Here is a 19997-nt window from a genome sequence, read left to right on the forward strand (position 1 = left end):
AAGGCCTAAGGGCAGTGAAAATCTCTGAAGAGATCTCCTGACCCGAACCTCAGATCATTAAACTGAACTCAGCATTTAGGTTCTTTACTGTTATCAGAGGTTTGGGTCTGGAGGTCCCTTCTGCACATGGAGCAATTTTCACTGACTTCATGCGCTTCTGGGTATGGTGGAGCCACTACACAACGTGGTCAATCAGATGCACATGTGGAAAGGGCTAGCTGTATAATATTCTCTACATGTTGGTGTAATTTGTTTGAGAAGAGGGCGCTTGGTTTAGGAACATTTACTTACTTTGTTAAATATAAAGGATGGAGAATAGAATCCTGAGGATTAGGATACAGGTGTTCTATATTCTTTGGTAAAAATGTTCTTTTTCTTTCCAGGTGAAGACGGTACAAGAGGCTCACATGCCCATCTCTTTGTATCTCTGTCTTCTGAAATAGAAGATTATCAATCGCTGATTGGCAAAAAAGTGACTGGGCGTAAACTGGAAAAGATCTTTACATGTTCAGAATGTAAAAAATGTTTTACCGATAAATCAGTTTTCGCTAAACATCAGAGAATTCACACAAAAACGAAGCCGTTTTCATGTTCTGAATGTGGGAAATGTTTTACAGCTAAAAGTCAGCTGGAGATCCATCAAAGAACTCACACAGGAGAGAAGCCATTTTCATGTCTCGAATGTGGAAAATGTTTTTCACGCAAAGGTGATCTTCAGAAGCATCAAAAAATTCACACAGGGGAGAAGCCATTTACATGTCCTGAATGTGGGAAATGTTTTTCACATAAGGATGGGCTTCATAAACATCAAAGAATTCACACAGGGGTGAAGCCATTTTCTTGTACTCTATGTGGAAAATGCTTTTCACTGAAAGATGGTCTTAAGAAACATCAAAAAATTCACACAGGAGAGAAGCCATTTTCATGTCTCGAATGTGGAAAATGTTTTTTGCATAAAGGTGGGCTTCAGAAACATCAGAGAACTCACACAGGGGAGAAACCATTTTCATGTTCAGAATGTGGGAAATGCTTTTCATTTAAAGCTCATCTTCAGGCACATGAGCGAATTCACACAGGGGAGAAGCCATATTCTTGTACAGAATGTGGAAAATGTTTTTCCACAAAAGTTCAACTTCAAAAACATCAGAAAACGCACAGAAAGGAGAAGACCTTTCCATGTTCAGAATGTGGTAAATGTTTTTCAACCAAATTTCAGTTTGAGGGACATTTGAGAACTCATACAGGGGAGAAGCCATTTTCATGTTCAGTATGTGGGAAATGTTTCTCCCTTAAAGGTTATCTTCAAGCACATCAGAGAACTCACAGAGCAGAGAAGCCATTTTCTTGTTTGGAATGTGGGAAATGCTTTTCAACTAAAGTGCAACTACATAAACATCAGAGAACGCACCTGGAGGAGAAACCATTTTCATGTTCAGAATGTGGAAAAGGGTTTTATCTTCAGTCTCTTCTTTGGGTACATCAGAGAACTCACACAGGGGAGAGGCCATTTTCATGTTCGGAATGTGGAAAGTGTTTCTACGAAAAATCGGTTCTTCTTAGACATGTAAGAATTCACACTAGAGAAAAGTAATTTTTGTGTCCAGAATTATGAGTACGGCTTGAGGGATTGTACGGGAGTCACACCGGTAAGAATCCAAAATTATTCCCAGGCAGCAGGTCTTACAGGGGAACAATAACATGAAGTCCTATGTCTGGCTACATACAGAAAACCATTATAAAAAAAGATTTTTGGATGATTGTTCTGGCTTCAAAATCTCTACACAAACTAATTTTCCATGAATATTTCCACTTCAAATAGCGATTTACAGTCGGGTCAAAGTAAACTACGAACATCCCCTTCATCAAGGTGGGTGGTCATTATGCAGAGCATTGTAAGCAAGTCCTCTGGTGCAAGAGATTGACTATAACAAAGCAATGCCGCAACCTTGGGACCAGAGCATCATACCAGACTTCCAGTGTACCGTCGATCTAGGAGCAAATACCATAACTCCTGTGACAGCTGAAAGATTATGATGATAACGCCCTCCTGTTGATCAGTTAAACTGTATGACCCTACGCCAGATGGAAGGCGACATGTGGATTTTGTGTGTGTGTGTACACAAAGATTGAATTGTGCTATCAGGATCCCAATAAAGCAGTGAAGCAAACTTTTTAGAAGCCGTGCTCAAACTACAATCCAAACCTGCTCATTTATCACAGTGCCAACACATCATCTCAAGTAGTAACTGCAGTATTGATCAGTCAAAGGTTTCAATCGTATTGGCATCCTGAGGCCGTTTGCTCCAGTATTGTGTCTTGGCTGCACTAAGTACGCCGCAACATACTGTCCACCTTTTCGGTGCCTCAGTTTAGGCATTAATCTTCATTAATCCGGTGCACTCTGCAGTTTGCCTGACTGTTAATAAATGTGGCTCAATGTCTCCAGATTTCAGCATTGTCTAGGGCTGCCCAGTTGCCAGGTCTATCACGAAGCGGCCTTTATGGGCTTCAGCAAGCTCCTAGCGTGCAGGATCAACAAGCCCAACTGTAACATCTATTGGCAGAGGTGCTGTATTATACCATTCAGGACCTATATAGGGCACCCATACAATCAATATTTACAGTATATAGTGCACCCTATACTATTGTGCATACAGTATCTTTGTGTGTTCAATTCACGCATGCAGTATATATATAGTGAGTATATAGCAGGTACAGTACCCTATAAAATAAACACGATGTACAGTGCACTATACAGTGTATACAGCCGCTAAGGGTGATGTGTCTTCTCCTGGAGGCGCCGTCACCTCTGCTTTCAACCTACTGCAGTAATGGCTGACCTTTTAACCACTTTCTTAAAGCGGTTTTCCTGGGAAACAAGTTTGCCCCATTTCCACAGGATAGGGCTTAACTTGCTTATTGGTGGGTGTCTCAATGATGAGACCCCCACATCTAAAGAGAACGGGGGGTCGGACTCGGAGAAATTAGCGGAACTGGTGACCTTGCATGTCCTTTCTGCTCCATTCATCTCTATGGAGCTGACGGAAATTGCCGAGAGATAAAACTCCACCAGCGTCTTTGTTCCTCTAAGCCCCCATAGTGTGGAGGTGGTGTAGTTGCCAAGATAATTACAATCTATTGCAGTGCACAAGAAATTGTGATTATATTAGTGCTCTTACGTGACAATAAGTGGCGTAGAAGCACTGATAAATCTTCCCCAATTCATTTGAATAGGACAGAGGATACTGCGTCAGAAGTCTGAAATATCTGAGCAGTTTGGGAGGAAAGCGTGGTCTGTACAGGAGGGGAAAGAGTAATATAGAACAGATATAACAACCTAGGGAGTCTGGGGAGTAGAGAGGGGCTGGACAGGAGGGGAGAGAGTAATATAGAACAGATATAACAACCTAGGGAGGACAGGGGAGTCTGGGGAGTAGAGAGGGGCTGGACAGGAGGGGAGAGAGTAATATAGAACAGATATAACAACCTAGGGAGGACAGGGGAGTCTGGGGAGTAGAGAGGGGCTGGACAGGAGGAGAGAGAGTAATATAGAACAGACATAACAACCTAGGGAGGACAGGGGAGTCTGGGGAGTAGAGAGGGGCTGGACAGGAGGGGAGAGAGTAATATAGAACAGATATAACAACCTAGGGAGGACAGGGGAGTCTGGGGAGTAGAGAGGGGCTGGACAGGAGGAGAGAGAGTAATATAGAACAGACATAACAACCTGGGGAGTAGAGAGGGGCTGGACAGGAGGGGCGAGAGTAATATAGAACAGACATAACAACCTAGGGAGGACAGGGGAGTCTGGGGAGTAGAGAGGGTCTGGACAGGAGGGGAGAGAGTAATATAGAACAGATATAACAACCTAGGGAGGACTGGGGAGTAGAGAGGGGCTGGACAGGAGGGGAGAGAGTACTATTGAACACACATAGCTCAGCTTCAGACTTGCCTGTCCTCTGAAGGCTAGGAGCTTCTTATATCCGGCTCTGACCCAATATAACATTATTCTGGCATCTTGCTGTCACTGTGAGTTATTTACACTACACATTATAAGGAGTCTGTGACCTACATCTCCTAGAATCCCTGTGTCTATGAAACAGAAAAATGACTGGGGAGCCAATCAGAAGCCAGCTCTGTTTCTGGGCGGATTGATCCAGCTTTGTCTCTCTGTGTGAGGAAGCAGAAAGAAGCACAGGTCACTGTAGTGATGTGAAGTCCGGCTCTTCTTAGTGAGCTGGATTATTAGGCTCCACACACTATAAATAGCCGGCTCTTCTGGCTCCTGAACGGCTCCCTCCTTTTTCTTCTCTCTGTTTCTGCGATTTTTCTTCTAGACTTGGCATGAGAATAGAGCACCACTGACTTGGGAAGGAAAGGGGCAAAAAGTCCCTTTAAAGGTCCATTTGAGAAATAATTAAGTGTCTGTGAGAGAACCACAAATTCTTTATGCTGCTATATATTTGAATAATCCTTCAGACATCTCTGTGCATGGAAAAGTAATAAAAATGATAGCTTTTGTAGTAAAAAATAGAAACGCAAAAATGAAAATGGGACGTGTCCTGAAAGGGTTAAGTGATAATGTTCTCAAACGTCCTGGGATGAAATCTATAGTAGCTGACCACGTTGTACAGAATTTTGTAAGAGACTGGGAGCTCAGTTATCATTCTCATCGGCATCCCGGTCTGAGACAAATGGATGGACTGAGGGGGTCAATCAGGTTCTGGAGCAGGATCTGAGTGGTTTTGTGTCTGACTGCCAGAATGAATGAAGAAAACATGTGCCGTTGGCTGAGTTTGCACATAACTACCATAAGAAAGCATCCAGTGCCAGGTCTCCATTATTTTGCAATCCTAACTTTTCACCCATGTCCACTGCTCGATCTAGTAATCTTCATTCTGTTGCCAATGGTTCCAACCTGCGCACAGTTTGGGCACAGGCTTGTAGGAGCCTGTGGAAGGCCCAATGTGTCTTCCCCTACAGCAACATTCAGTCCAGCAATACAATACAATCTTATTCTCTTGTTTGCGGATAAGGTCTGACTTTCTACTAAAAGCTTGCATCTGAGAGTCCCCTAATGTAAATTGGCCCCAAAATGTATTGTTCTTTTTCAGATATTCAGAATCCATAAAAAATTTCACAAGTCTCTGTTAAGAAACTTTGTTTCACCGATTGTACCACAATGGGGGTCATTTACTAAGGGCCCGATTCGCGTTTTCCCAACGTGTTACCCGAATATTTCCGATTTGCACCGATTTTCCCTGTATTGCCCCGTGATTTTGGCGCATGCGATCGGATTGTGGCGCATCGTGCCGGCATGCGTGCGACGGAAATGGGGGGGCGTGGCCGAACGAAAACCCGACGTATTCGGAAAAACCGTCGCATTTAAAAACGGAAAATGTGTTGCGGAGCTTGCACTTACCTTCACTCAGCCGGCCTCGGTGTATTCAAGTGCGTTCCGATGCCTTTCAGAGCAGCAGCGCCACCTGGTGGACGGTGGAGGAACTGCCTTAGTGAATCCCAGCCGGACCCGAATCCACCGCAGAGAAGGCGCCGCTGGATCGCGAATGGACCGGGTAAGTAAATCTGCCCCATTCTCGTCTTTTGGAACCCACTGTCATTTAGGGTGAACTGGAGCATGATATTATTGACATCTTGGATTCCAGATGTGTCCAGTGTTCTGTTCAGTATCTCATTCGCTGGAACTGATATGGTCCTGAAGAAAGGACGGTACCTTTTAGGGAGTCTCATGCTAATAATAATAATAAGCAGGCTCCTTGGGTAGGTGTTTGCTAACCCATCTTAAAAGGGGTTGGGGTACACTCAGAACTTGTGCAGTTTGAACCGCTCTCATATATTATTAAACATAATATTAGACAAACATAAGAATAGTAAACACAAAATGCATTTTATAAATTAAGGTCTTTATTATTAACCCCTTAGTGCTCAGCGTCCGATATATGGCTGAGCGGATGCTGTTTGAGTTCAAGATATGAGCGGAATCGGCATCGGGATACACAGGGTGCCAGCTGTAACTAATAGCTAACACCCCAGTATAACACCCGCGCTCAGAGTGGGCTCCTATCGCGGGTGTTTAAACCGTTAAATGCCGCGATCCGATCAGGACCCCAGAGCTGCCTGCAAGCACTGCCTGAAAGATGGCGTCTCTGACGTCATCTTAAAGGCACAGTGTCAGCCCATGCATGTGCATAGGCTGACACTGCTTATGATTGCTTGTTCATGTCCCATGGTGGAAACAGTAAAAAAATATTTAAAAAAAAATCTTATTCAATAAAAATGTCCATAATCCCCATAACATATAAATAGACATATAACACAAAAAAAAGTATAAATCATAACACAAACCCCACATATATAGTATTACCGCATCCGTAACAACCCATAGAATAAAAGTAAATTATTATTGAACCCGCACGATGAATGCCGTAAAAAAACTGCCAAAAGTTCAGATTTTTACCTATTGAATCCCACAAAAATGCAATAAAAAGTGATAAAAAAACATATGTACTCCAGAATGACACTGTTGCAAAGTACAACATGTCCCACAAAAAACAAGCCATCAACCAGCTCTGTAGCCAAAAACGTAAAAATGTTATGCCACTTGGAAGACAGCGATGCAAAAATGATAGATTTTTCCCACAATAGGTTTTTATTTGGCAAATTTATTTTACGGGTCAATACGATTACGGGGATACCAGACATGAATATTTTTTTTCTTACATTTTACTAAAGATAAAGTGATTATTAGTCTACACGTGAACACCAAAAAAAAAAAAAAGTTAAAAATCCAGTACAGAATTGTTGCTTTTCTACTCCTGCTCTCAAAAAAAGTTCCTAAATTTCGAAAATGGCAACTTTTTTCGAAAAATTCCTCATTTTTTATTTTGTAAATAAGAGCAAAACTTATCAGCAAAATTTACCACTAAGATGAATTACAACATGTGGGGAAAAGACAATCTTATCAAAATCACTTTGATAAGTAACAGTGTTATAACCATATAAAGCGACGCAAGTCAGAATCCAAAAAATGGGACTGAGCCTTAAGCTACAAAATGGCTGCGTCCTTATCGGGTTAAGGAAAAGTAATCAAATCCTACTGGGCCCTGTGTGAAAAAGTAATTGCTTCCTAAACCTAATAACTACCACCCTTGGCAGCAATAACGGAAAACAAGCATCTGTGATAAAAGGACATGAATACGCTGGGCCCCCTCATGAATACGCTGGACCAAGCTTACTGCTTCAGACGGCTATGTAGTGGTGCAGTGTTTACTAGCTTTATCGGTATGTTCCAATAAAGCTAGTAATTAAACACTACTACACTTAGGGCAGAGCTAGCAATATTGGAGTGACTGGTCCTCTTCAAGTTCAGGACTTTTAATAGATGTTAAATAATTATGAATCACAAATTCATTAGTATTAGACCATGACATAGGCGCTGATGACATATACAATCTATATCAGCATTAGGGATATACATTACATCCAGCCTAAATATATATGAATACCATATATAGGGACACAGAACGTCCAACACTACAAGACACACCTCTACTAGGACTATATATGACAGACAGTGTCATGGCGGCTGATACCGAGAGGCTGTGACATCGGGGCTGATACATCAAGGCTACGACAGCTGGACGACGCTCACTACTGAAACTCTTGTGCTCTCACATCTCGGACGACACATGGAGGAGAAGACACAACAGGTGTAATGTATAACAATATATGAAGAGCCACGGGAAGAGATGGAACCTCCCGGCCATTACAGAACATATCCTCACTGATACACTGACTGACATGGACACGTGACTGATAACCTGCGCAAGTATCTTGTATTCTGCAACCTGGATGACGCCACTAAAGGAGACTTTTTATAAGTATCATCGAGTCCTTCTGGTGTCACCAAGTGACGTATTTTGGGGAATAATCACTTTGACACCAAGTATAGTTATTTGTATCAAATTACATTTAACAATACACAGAACAATAGACAATATCTATTAATACTTTACAATAGACCACTTAGACGCTTGTTTTTTCTGTTTGACTAGACAGAATGGGGCACATTTACTAAGGGTCCGAATCGTGTTTTTCCGCCAGGTCTTCCGGATTTTACTGTTTTGCGCTGAATTGACCCGGGTTTTTGGCGCACGTGAACGGATTGTGTCGCATTGGTGCCGGCTTGCATGCAACGAAAAACGGGGGGGGGGGGGCGTGGCCGTCGGAAAACCTGGCGGATTCGGAAAAATCGTGCTATTTAAAAAAAAAAAAAAGTGTCGCTTGACACACACTTACATGCACCAGGAATAGGATGATGAACTCCGGCGGACATCGGCGGACCTCAGCGCAGCAGCGACACCTGGTGGACATCGGGCGCACGACCTTAGTGAATCGCCGGAAGACCCGAATCCTCATCGGAGAACGCGCCGTGGGATCGCGACAGGACGGGGAAAGAAAATGAGCCCCAATATTTATATGTCATCTCAGTTATCAAAAGCATCAACAGCATCTAAAATGGTGGTTTACACAATCTTGGTGGCCCCTGGACCAGACGCTGGATCTTCTGTCATAAGAACCATGATTAACAATAAAGCTTAAGACACCTGTGATAACTGTTATAGCTGATTACCAATAATGTTAATAACAGTGAATTAGAGAATGTGTTATTTTGTTATAGTGAGTACATATAAAAAAACTTGTCTTCCCTTGACCCCTCTTTTCTTCCGAAGATGAATAATGCAGACGGTCATTCATCTTCTATGGCCGTATGGCTCTATGGAGGGAACGGAGATTGCAGAGCACCGCATAGGCTGATTCATGCTGTACAGCCTGTCTGTATTGTTACGGACCATGTGATCTTTACTGAATCCGAGATAAAGCTTCCAGATTTTTAATGGAAGTGCCACAGTGTTTCTCCTGAATCTTCAGGGTTAAGGTCTGTTATTTTAGTTTAGCACAACTAACTAGTAGTTGGTTAGATCTTTCAGCTATAGGAGGGAGATCTATAGAGCAGATGTAGATCTTATTCACAGGAGGCTGATGGGTATGATATTCATGCCCACAGCCTGCAATTAGCACAATCCTCCTCCCAGATCTATGGCTAGAAGGTGTTCTTTTGTAGGAGACCATCTGCAACCTCATCAGAAATATGCCCAGGTGTTTTAGGGAGGTCATACAGGCACGTGGAGGCCACACACAATACTGAGCCTCATCAGGAGCATACCAAGGTGTTGTAGGAAGGTCATACAGGCACGTGGAGGCCACACACAATACTGAGTCTCATCAGGAGCATGCCGAGGTGTTGTAGGGAGGTCATACAGGCATATGGAGGCATCCACAATACTGAGCCTCATCAGGAGAATGCCCAGGTGTTGTAGGGAGGTCATACAGGCATGTGGAGGCCACACACAATACTGAGCCTCATCAGGAGCATACCCAGGTGTTATAGGGAGGTCATACAGGCACGTGGAGGTCACACACAATACTGAGCCTCATCAGGAGCATGCCCAGGTGTTGTAGTGAGGTCATACAGGCACGTGGAGGCCACACACAATACTGAGCCTCATCAGGAGCATGCCCAGGTGTTGTAGTGAGGTCATACAGGCATGTGGAGGCCACACACAATACTGAGCCTCATCAGGAGCATGCCCAGGTGTTGTAGTGAGGTCATACAGGCATGTGGAGGCCACACACAATACTGAGCCTCATCAGGAGCATACCCAGGTGTTGTAGTGAGGTCATACAGGCATGTGGAGGCCACACACAATAACGATCCTCATTTTGTCTTGTTTTATGGACATTACATCAAACTTGGATCAGCCTGTAGTGTGTTTTTCCACTTTAATTTTGTGGGCGACTAAAAATCCAGGCCTCCATTTGTTAATAAATTTTATTTTGTTGTCAGCACATTCAACTTTGTACAAAAAAAATCAATGAGAATATTTCATTCATTCAGATGCAGGATGTGGTATTAAAGTGCTCACTTTATTTTTTTGAGCAGTGTATATTATGAGACAATAACAAGGCACAGGAGGAGGAGCTGCTGACAGTGACAGGAGATATGTAATATATAAAGTCACCTTGTTTGTATGAGAAATAAGTCTAATTATCAGGAACAAGTCTTTATTGAAAGATTATTCTTGATGGTTGGCCTGACGGCCTGACCACCTGCCCATAGTATAACTGAGCTTTAACTTACGCTGCAGATATCGACATAAGTCATCCAAAAGAAGGAAATCCAACAATAGAAATATAAAGTGGAACCTTAACATGGCTTCTCTCCTGTGTGAATTCTCTGATGTTTAACAAGACTTGATCTCTGATTAAAACATTTTTCACATTTAGCACAGGAGAATGGCTTCTCCCCTGTGTGAATTCGTTGATGTTGAACAAGACTTGATTTCATACTAAAACATTTCCCACATTCAGTGCATGAAAATGGCTTCTGTTCTACATGAGTTTTCTGATGGCTAACAAGATACAATTTATGACTAAAACATTTCCCGCATTCAAGACATAAAAATGGCTTCTCCACCGTGTGAGTTTTCTGATGTCTAGTAAGCAGTCCTTTCACACTAAAACATTTTCCACATTCAATACATAAAAATGGCTTTTCCCCTGTGTGATTTTTCTGATGGTTAACAAGATTTAATTTATGACTAAAACATTTTCCACATTCAGGACATGAAAATGGCTTCTTTCCTGTATGAGTTCTTTGGTGTTTAACAAAACTTGAATTATCACTGAAACATTTTCCACATTCAGTGCATGAAAATGGTTTCTCCCCTGTGTGAGTTCTCCGGTGTTTAACAAGACTTGAATTATCACTAAAACATTTTTCACAGTCATTGCATGAAAATGGCTTCTCTCCTGTGTGAGTTCTCCGGTGTTTAACAAGACTTGAATTATCACTGAAACATTTTCCACATTCATTACATGAAAAAGGTTTCTCTCCCGTGTGAGTTCTCTGATGTATGACAAGATATGATTTCTGAGCAAAACATTTCTCACATTCTGGACATGAAAATGGCTTCTCCCCTGTGTGAATTTTTTCATGTTCAGCAAGATTTGATTTCTGAATAAAATATTTTCCACATTCAATACATGAAAATGGTTTCTGCCCTGTGTGAATTCTCTGGTGTTCCAAAAGATTAGATTTTTTATTGAAACATTTCCCACATTCTGAACATGAAAATGGCTTCTCCCCTGTGTGAATTCTCTGGTGTTGAACAAGAGCTGATTTCTGAGTAAAACATTTCCCACATTCAGGACATGGAAATGGCTTCTCTCTTGTGTGATTTTTCATATGTTGATCAAGACTTGATTTCTGTGTAAAGTTTTTCTCACATTCTGGACATGAAAAAACCTTTTTCTCTCGGTGACTTTGAAGATGAATGAGAAGATTTGATTCTTGACTGAAAGACTTCTCACATTTCAGACATGAAAACGTCCTCTTCTCTCCATGATTTCCCTCCTCTGTGGAAAGATGTGACTGATTATCTTCTACTTCACCACAAGGAGATGAGGGGGGACGTCCATGGGAACCTCTTGTACTTTCATCTCCTGGAAAGTATAACCAAGAAATCAGTATTGGAGGTTTCCTTTCCCCAGTTACGAGCAGAAGTAAAATGAATTTTTTATAAACTTTTTTGACCATCTGACTGTCTCTCACACCCTCGTTCCAGTGACTGACTGACTGTCTCTTTATCTATGGGGAGATTTATCAGAAGTGTCTGAGAACAGAACTGCTCTAGTTGCCCATGGCAACCAATCAGAGCTCAGGTTTCATTTTTGCACAGGTGTTTATAAAATTACAGCTGATCTCTGATTGGTTTCCATGGACAACTGGAACAGTTTTGCCTCAGACACTTCTGATAAATCTCCCCCTCTCTCTGTATCCCTATCCATCTTACCTCACACATAAGCGTCTTATACTCATTGCCTATAGTAACCAATCACGGCTCAGAGCTCATATTAATGACCTGTGGCAGAATAGCCACCAATCACATCTCAGTAGCAGCAGACAATGGCTCCTGTATATGGTGGTTAATAAGTGGATTTTGGAAAGTGTGGGGTGAAAATTTCAACTCAAAACCGAGTCTATGACATTCCCATGTGACTGTAAAAGCGTCGGTGCAGATTCCATTTGCGGACATACACACACACCCACACAAAACACACACACACTCAGCTTTTTATATTAAATTATTTTTTACCATGAAAGAAAATTCGCAAATTTCAATGCTCTATTGAAGTTTTTAAAATTTTTACTCATTACAATGTTCGGCCTCATTCACACTGCCGTTGGGGGACATATACATACGGCGACGTATATACATTGAATATATGTCCCCCATAGGCATAAGGAGGTGTATGGTGCTGCATGTCCTATCTTTTCTCTGCATACGGCGCCGTGCACGATGTTCCTCTATGTTCCTCTCCCCGACGCTGACATGTGCTATGGTATGGCAGGCAAACGTTTGTGTGCATGTAGCCTTACTGAGTTTTATTGCTGTTTTAGCTCCTATCACTCAGTGATGGTCAGTGTAAGAATCCAGAGTTTGGGGGGGGGGGGGGTGCTCTAAGCAGACAGTTCATGATTCCTCTGTATTGTGAGATGCTGTGTGCTGACAATGTGCTTAGATTATCAAGGTACAGGGTTTATATACACTTTCATTTAGCTAATGAACATTTACTAGCATCTGACACATACAAAGAAAGATGAGACTGATCAGAGATGAGATCCAGGAGATGCATATAACATACAGTTACATTCTCAGCTCTTCTATCTCCGCCATAACATAAACTGTTGGCTCTGCTGTGCCTCCCCCTCCCCTGGATAAAGACCTTATCTTGCCTGTAGCTTGTAGATTTACTCTCCTCATGCTGCTGTTTGCCGGCAGGAAGTGTCTCTGTGTGAGTTCGTTTTGAAATGCAAGGGGAGAGGCAGGAGGCAGAGAGAACAATCTGTCCTGCACAACCCTAGACTTCTGATGTGCACCAGGACTGATAGAGAATGATAGAGAATATATGTGAAATGCTGTGTTTATGTTAATAACAGTGAATTCAGAATTTGTTATTTTGTTATTCTGAGTACATTTTAGAATGTTGTCATCATGGGAATATGATTAACCCCGTCCTGACACGTGCCGTGATACTACGGTGCGTGTACATGGAGAGGGCTCATGGGCTGAGCCCTCTCCATAGCCAGTAAGTCTTTGCTGCATATTGCAGCAAACACTTACCGGTAACAGCCACGATCGATTTTAGCACCGATCACAGGTGTTTTCCCGCAATCTTAGTGACAATCGTCGCTCCCCATGACAGCCTCAAGTTTAAACATATTCATTACAATGTGCGATTTGCACATTTTAATGAATGAGGTGGAAAATCACCATATACTGCCATACATTAGACATCAGGTGTTGTGTGGGGAAGACATGAAGCCCTGCACTTCAAAGTAAAGTTCTGGGCCTTATTGAGCTGCCTAACTCCTCCCCGGGATGTGACCTCTCCCTGCAATGTATAAGGGAAGAATAACCCACAAGATACATGAAAGGCTCTTACCCTCCTCTGTCACTGATGAGGGGATTTCCTCTCCGCTCCTCCTTCCACCACAACTTTCCTGGAAAGAAGATGAAGGACATGAAAAGAAATGCAGCGCTCATCAGGCACGTTTTATCCTTCACTCGCAGCAGCATATAGGACAACACGCAGGCCGCGGAAAGCAACGGTCTGTTTCATGCAAAAGAGTGCTTCCTCTAGTCTATGACCAAAGAGGTTAGAGGAACACTGTATAATGCAAAATGGCCGGTTGTCTGATATGCTGCTGCCAATAATGGATTAAACGTGCCTGGTGAGAGATTCTCCATTTCTTCTCTTCATAATTTATATCCAAGAGATGGACAGAAACCTCCAGAACCAGGAACAAAGGGGAATAATCTCCTGCAGGAGGAGACGGGATCCACATTCATCCCAATAGTTACAGTTATCTTACTGCATAAACCGATGTGATCCGATCCTCAGGTGGAGACTGCGCTCATGGACACCAGGGATTAGATTATTCACTTCTCACATGTAACAGGTTCTCTTTAACAAAATCTTAATTAAAACTAGAAACAATTTATAGTTATGAGCTACTGCAGCAACCAAGGTCATCCCATAGACCAGTGGTGACTAATCTATGGCACTGGAGTCAATGGTGGCACTCAAAGCCCTCTCTGTGGGCACCCAGGCCATCACCAGGGAGGACTCAAGGTATCTTCAAGCAGTCCCAGGCAACCCAGGACTTAAAGCACTCTGTGCTATTTTAAAGTGATAGCCTTGGCTGGGACTACAGAAGGAGTGAGAAGGTGTGTACACACCTGGATTGTCAATGTAGCTCCTGCTCACGGCCCAATAATTTTTCATGTTCAGGGGACCCTGAATTTGTCCTACTTATTACTGCTGGACAATGTTAGTAGAAGCTGCATTATATCAATCTATAAAGGATTTACAGGAATCTCAGCTCCATCTACCCAATGATCCAGTGGGATGTTCTCCTCTGTCTCCTCTGGACAATCTTGGGAATCTCCAGGACTGGGACATCTGTCTGGTTCCTGTGTAATATCTCGGGAATCTCCAGGACTGGGACATCTCTCTGGTTCCTGTGTAATATCCCGGGAATCTCCAGGACTGGGACATCTCTCTGGTTCCTGTGTAATATCCCAGGAATCTCCAGGACTGGGACATCTCTCTGGTTCCTGTGTAATATCTCGGGAATCTCCAGGACTGGGACATCTCTCTGGTTCCTGTGTAATATCCCGGGAATCTCCAGGACTGGGACATCTCTCTGGTTCCTGTGTAATATCCCAGGAATCTCCAGGACTGGGACATCTCTCTGGTTCCTGTGTAATATCTCGGGAATCTCCAGGACTGGGACATCTCTCTGGTTCCTGTGTAATATCCCGGGAATCTCCAGGACTGGGACATCTCTCTGGTGGATTTCTGTGACTGGATCCATCTATAGGAAATATACACAGTGACTGATACATTGTCTATATGTGATGATGAGATGATGGAGGAGGTGACCTCACACCTGCTCTGTCCTCTATAATCAGGAAGGTCTCCTCTTACCTGGTGATGTGAGGGGCTGGTGGTCCTCCATCATGATGTCCTTGTACTGGTCCTTGTGTCCTTCTATATACTCCCACTCCTCCATGGAGAAATAGACAGTGACGTCCTGACACCTTATAGGAACCTGACACCCACAATGACACAGTCATCACCCAGACCCCTCCCTTGTGTTATTGTACAATGTCCCAGCATTCCCGGCAGCGCTCACCTCTCCGCTCAGCAGCTCAGTGATCCTGGAGGTAAGTTCTAGGATCTTCTGCTCATGTATCAGTGGATGAGGTGGAGGCTGGGTGATGGGGCTCTGGGTCCATCCTCCTGACACACGGGGGGTCACACACTCACCAGACGACTTCTTCACTACTGTGTAATCCTGTGTATGGGGAGACACTGATCACTACATAGATCCTAAGAATCCTTCACCTCTCCAGTCATTTCCCGCTGTTATTCCTAGAGATAAGAGCCGTGTCCTGGGAGACTCTCACCTCTCCGGTTATCAAGGAGATCATCTCCAGGGTGAGCTCCAGGATCCTGGCCGCCATCTGCTCTCTGTCCTTCTCCCGGATCCCTGGTGGATCATTGATGGAAAGGATCATCTTTAGGAGAAACCTCTGGGAGTCCTGGATCTATAGAACCTGAGGAAACATGAGAAGAACTAAGAGCAAACTCTATATGAAGCAATTGTGTCCATGACATGTGTGATGTGACAGATAAAATTCTCCAAGACGGCTCCGAGCAGACAATGGAGGGGAGGTCACTGGACTGAAGGGATGAGTGATATCGCTGGACTGTGCAACAGATATTGCCCCATAGGGGAAGGGGGGGGATTATTTGGCTAGAATGATCTGTTAGGTTCCCATAAAGGTCAAATTGGCTCCTAATCTCTGGTCGTTGCTATATTTCAGGGTCCAAAATATCTCATCTTCTAATAACTAAAAGGTCACTCAGTATTTGACACCTTGACAAACCTGATAACCGCAATACAGGTAGAAAGTCAAATAGACAAATTACACAGTGATAAAAAAATAATTATATATTACCAGAAGAACAAAACTGCACAAAAAAGGTAAAAACCTCTGTATAGACTACAGGGATACATGCAGATCTCAGAAATTAACAATGTAAAAAGGGTTAAAGGGGTATTCCGGGAATATGAACGTCTAATACAAAATCCCATGATGATGTAAATAAATGAATATAACAAAACTCAATATCATTAGTATGAGAGATATATTTCTCTACAGATGGCATCTTGGTCTAAACGGACGCCATCTTGTTTTAGCCAGAGGTCATGCTTACCACTGTCCAGCCACTGTCCACATAATTTTGTGTGAACTGTTTAGAAATTACTGTGTCCTCGCTGTTGTTTTTCTGCAGCTTCTCTGTGTGAAGGCCATGTTATGATTTATACGGAGATAACACAAGGACAATTAGTATAAACATTCTGTTTATATGAGAACAAGGCCTCTGGAAGAAACGGTGCATAGTTCATCTATATTCAGTTGCGCGCTAATAAAGATTGTGAGACTGGTGTGTCTTATTGTTTGCTCTCATCCCGATAGCCATTTTTGATTTAAAAAGTCACCTTACAACCAATAAGGGTTGTTTTGAGCCAAGATAACAATCTTTTACATTGGCGTCGACTGGGTTGAGCGTTACTAAAATGGGCATTTGACCATCGAGGTGACCTCCGCAGGAGTCCAGGCGGCCAGTGACCAGAATTGACAAAGAGCGCTCGAGTAAGTCTACTTTTATTGTCTACCTTGACTGTCACTTCAGTTTCACTGGCTGCATGGACTGGATAAGGTCATTTCCTTGTGTGATATTATGTACTTTGACTTATCCATATATCCATATATGACAGTACGCTCACTATAATTGTGGCAAAGGATCACTTGTAAGGTGACTGGACAGTGACGGACAGTCTGTCATGTTAGCTGAAGCTGTGAGACGGGGAGGAGTAGCCCTTAGATATCCGCAATGCTAGAGTGGGAGGTATCCTGTTGGTCAGATTATCATAGTGTCTGGGAAACTGTTTGCTTGGGACTTGTTTTGCCCATAGATTGAGTTCATATTGCCGAGACCTACCCTGGCCAGGTGTGCATTCCACTCCCTTGGGAGTCTGAACGGTCTCGTGTGACTGCGAGAACTAGTGAAGGACAGCAATATGTCAAAGTCTGAAAGACAGTGACTTGGTGTAGAGCCCTTTGTGAGAAAATCCCTGGTATCTAGTTTCTCTGTTTATCAATAAATCAAGGTGTCAGCATCCGCTGAGTCTTTGGGGATGTGTCTATGTAACAGTATCTTAGTTGTAGACATATGTAGTGAACAGAATAAATTGATTCAAGCACACTGCGGACCAAGACAGTTGGTTGTTGAGGGTGAGAGGTATGTAGAAGGACTGATGGAAAACTGCAAAGTTGACATAATGGAATATAAGGGCTGGTAGCATTGTGGTGAAAAGAAAAGTATTAGTGAAGTTTTGAAGGTTTTGGAAATGTCAGATGTTGACGGCACTGAGGGAAGCGCTACAGCTGGTGGAAGGTAAAAGGGCAAACATCTATACTCAAGGTATAGTTCTGGTGTCTAAACACGACTATGAACCCATATGGAAGGCTAGAGATTTCCTCACCTCTGCAGGGACCCCCTTTAAGCATGGAACACTGATTAAAGAGCTCATGGATGCTCTCTTACTTCCGCAAGAGGTGGGGGATAATAAAAGTAAAAGCACACACAATTGGTAACTCCCCAAGCCAAGGGCAAGGGTGTGGCTGAAAGGATGGTGAAGGCAGCTGCACAAATGGAACCCAGAGACTGTCCCGTCGTCTCAACGGTGAGTACTGAGCCTGAAAAGTTTAATTTACAGGCCTTGGAGTCCCTGGGGCCTGAGTGTCATCAGTAGAGAAGGAAGTATGGAGGAAAGCTGAAGCCCAGATGCCGGTGGGACCTGGATGCTGGGAGAGAGGGTGTGCCTGCCCGGACACCTGCACCCGACAGTAAGTCAAGTAGCCCACGGACACACACATCCAGAATGACCATGCTAGCGCTCATAAACCACCAGTGGTTTGCTCCGGGAATTACTACCCCTGTCACTAGACTAGTGAAAGACTGTATAGTCTGTGCCCACCACAACCCGGGTAAGGTGGTAAAGACCCCACAGAAGGAGACACCCAAGCCGCTGTATCCCTTCCAGAGACTGCAGATGGATTTTATCCAGCTACAAAAAAGTGGTACGTAGGGATACGTGCCTGTGTGCATTGATCTCTTTCCAGGGTGGCCAGAAGCTTCTCCCATGACCAAGGCTACTGCCAGAGCTATAAGAAATAAAAAAGTTCAGCTCATCACTTTTGAATAGCCGTCTTGCTGTTTCTGCCGATGCATTTCTATTATTGAGACCTGTTGGAAAACGTGGTTTTAGAACCAATATCCAAAAAGCTTCACGTGATCTTAATAATTTTGTCCAATCCCCTCCTCTTTTGGGGCGGAACACCTTTTCAATGGGAATGATTTGTAGATGTGAAATGTCCCCTCCATGTACTTCATGTATGTGTTTAGAAAGTCCTGACATATTTGTATCACGTTAGTTTGACTGTTATGTTTTTGGCTGCCGATTTGTGCTCTTAGATTCTTGTTTTTAATTTGCCAATACTGCCAGAGCTGCAGCCAAGAAATTGTGAGTGAGATTTTCTGCAGATTTCGACTCCCAGAGACCATAGAGTCCGGTCGTGGGACCCACTTCACTGGACAGGTAAAGACTGAAACCTTGTCCCTCCTGGGTATAGAACAGGCCCTGCACACCCCTTAGTCTCTCAACCTACCACTAGCTCGGGGAGGGTCACTCTTAAGTTAGAGATCCAGGCGGCCATGGAGGAAACAGGGAAACCATGGAGCGAGTGCTTTCCTGCTGCCCTCTATTCAGTCAGGACCACCCTCAGCAGACAGGATTGTCCCGTTTTGAGATACTTTTTGGCTATGCACCTAGACTAGGCCCCTACTTGCCACAAACCCTAGAGATGACGGCAGGAAACCAGGTGGAACATGCCGCACAGTTGGGCCAGACCTTGGAAAAGGTCCATAAAAGTGTTTCTGATCCCTTTTCAGATCCAGACAGAGACCTCAGGACGCATAACCTGAAGCCTGGAGACTACGTGGTGATAAAGAGACACCAGAGAGAGAGTCTGGAGCCTCGCTATGACGGTCCTTTCCAAGTCCTGCTGACCAGTGCCACGTCTGTGAAGCTAGAGGGAAGTCAGCATTCCACGCTTTCTATTCCATGCTTACTTATTCTTCTTGCTAGCTGGTCTCTTCTGACTGACTGTATGCTCAGTTACACCCCAACCATGACTATCACTGTATCTATAGGGGTGACCAGGATGCCCCCAGGTAGGAGACTTTACCTACGGTTGGTGCAACAAGACAATGACCTTCTTTAACATTGACAGCACAGGTAACCCTGTATTAGCAGTGTCTGATGTGTACTGGATTTGTGGGGACAGGAGAGTCAGGTCAGGCCTGTCCCAGATGAGTACAAGGCCCACAATCAGATATGGGCAGGTCTAGAGTCCATTATTCCCCAGAGAGCTATGAGTAAAGATGTTGGTTGGGTAACTGTTTTTAATGTAATCAACAGAGATTTGTGATTGTATCAGAGATGCTTCCCAGAACCGCATGACTCTGGACATGATCTTTGCTGAGAAGGGAGGAGTCTGTAAGATGGTGGGAGTGGCCTGTCGCATATATATCCCAGATGACATCGCCTCCTATGGATCCATTACCCATGCTCGTGAAAAGATTGAAGGACTGTCCAGGGAACTCAAGAGAAACTCTGGGGTGGACACTTTGTCCTTCACTTTGTAGTTGGG

The 19997-nt window shown here is 43.6% G+C and overlaps 3 protein-coding genes across 4 annotated transcripts in view; 1 reads left to right on the forward strand and 2 right to left on the reverse strand.

Annotated features, from left to right (window-relative positions):
* Nucleotides 1-19997, forward strand: part of LOC140119804 (uncharacterized) — a 340011-nt gene that overhangs the window by 6502 nt on the left and 313512 nt on the right. Inside the window, exon 7 of one of the 2 annotated variants that reach the window (XM_072139200.1) lies at nt 384-4921. The exons of the other annotated variant lie outside the window; for it this stretch is intronic. Within the exon in view, the coding sequence (XP_071995301.1) occupies nt 384-1591 (1208 nt within the window). The 3' untranslated portion in view covers nt 1592-4921. Of the gene's footprint in view, nt 1-383; nt 4922-19997 lie in introns of those variants that run through there. 2 annotated transcript variants of the gene reach the window in all.
* On the reverse strand, nt 9893-11695 carry LOC140119835 (uncharacterized). The gene has a single exon (XM_072139251.1). It carries the CDS (start codon nt 11678-11680, stop codon nt 10289-10291), a length of 1392 nt encoding a protein of 463 aa, XP_071995352.1. The 5' UTR covers nt 11681-11695; the 3' UTR covers nt 9893-10288.
* LOC140119898 (uncharacterized) lies at nt 14490-15277 on the reverse strand. The gene is made up of 2 exons (XM_072139334.1): nt 15139-15277; nt 14490-15025 (listed from the first exon to the last, which is right to left on the reverse strand). Exons 1-2 carry the CDS (start codon nt 15221-15223, stop codon nt 14505-14507), a joined length of 606 nt encoding a protein of 201 aa, XP_071995435.1. The 5' UTR covers nt 15224-15277; the 3' UTR covers nt 14490-14504.

This window comes from Engystomops pustulosus, chromosome 2 (assembly GCF_040894005.1).
Source record: "Engystomops pustulosus chromosome 2, aEngPut4.maternal, whole genome shotgun sequence".
Taxonomy (NCBI): Eukaryota; Metazoa; Chordata; class Amphibia; order Anura; family Leptodactylidae; genus Engystomops; species Engystomops pustulosus.

What these genes read in the sequence shown, in the direction of transcription:
- LOC140119898 (XM_072139334.1), bottom strand. Translation starts at nt 15,223, where the DNA reads ATGGAGGAGTGGGAGTATATAGAAGGACACAAGGACCAGTACAAGGAC. An exon ending in CCAGCCCCTCACATCACCAG is followed by an intron (nt 15,026 to 15,138) that starts GTAAGAGGAGAC and finishes TATTTCCTATAG; the next exon opens with ATGGATCCAGTCACAGAAAT.
- LOC140119835 (XM_072139251.1), bottom strand. Translation starts at nt 11,680, where the DNA reads ATGGTCAAAAAAGTTTATAAAAAATTCATTTTACTTCTGCTCGTAACT.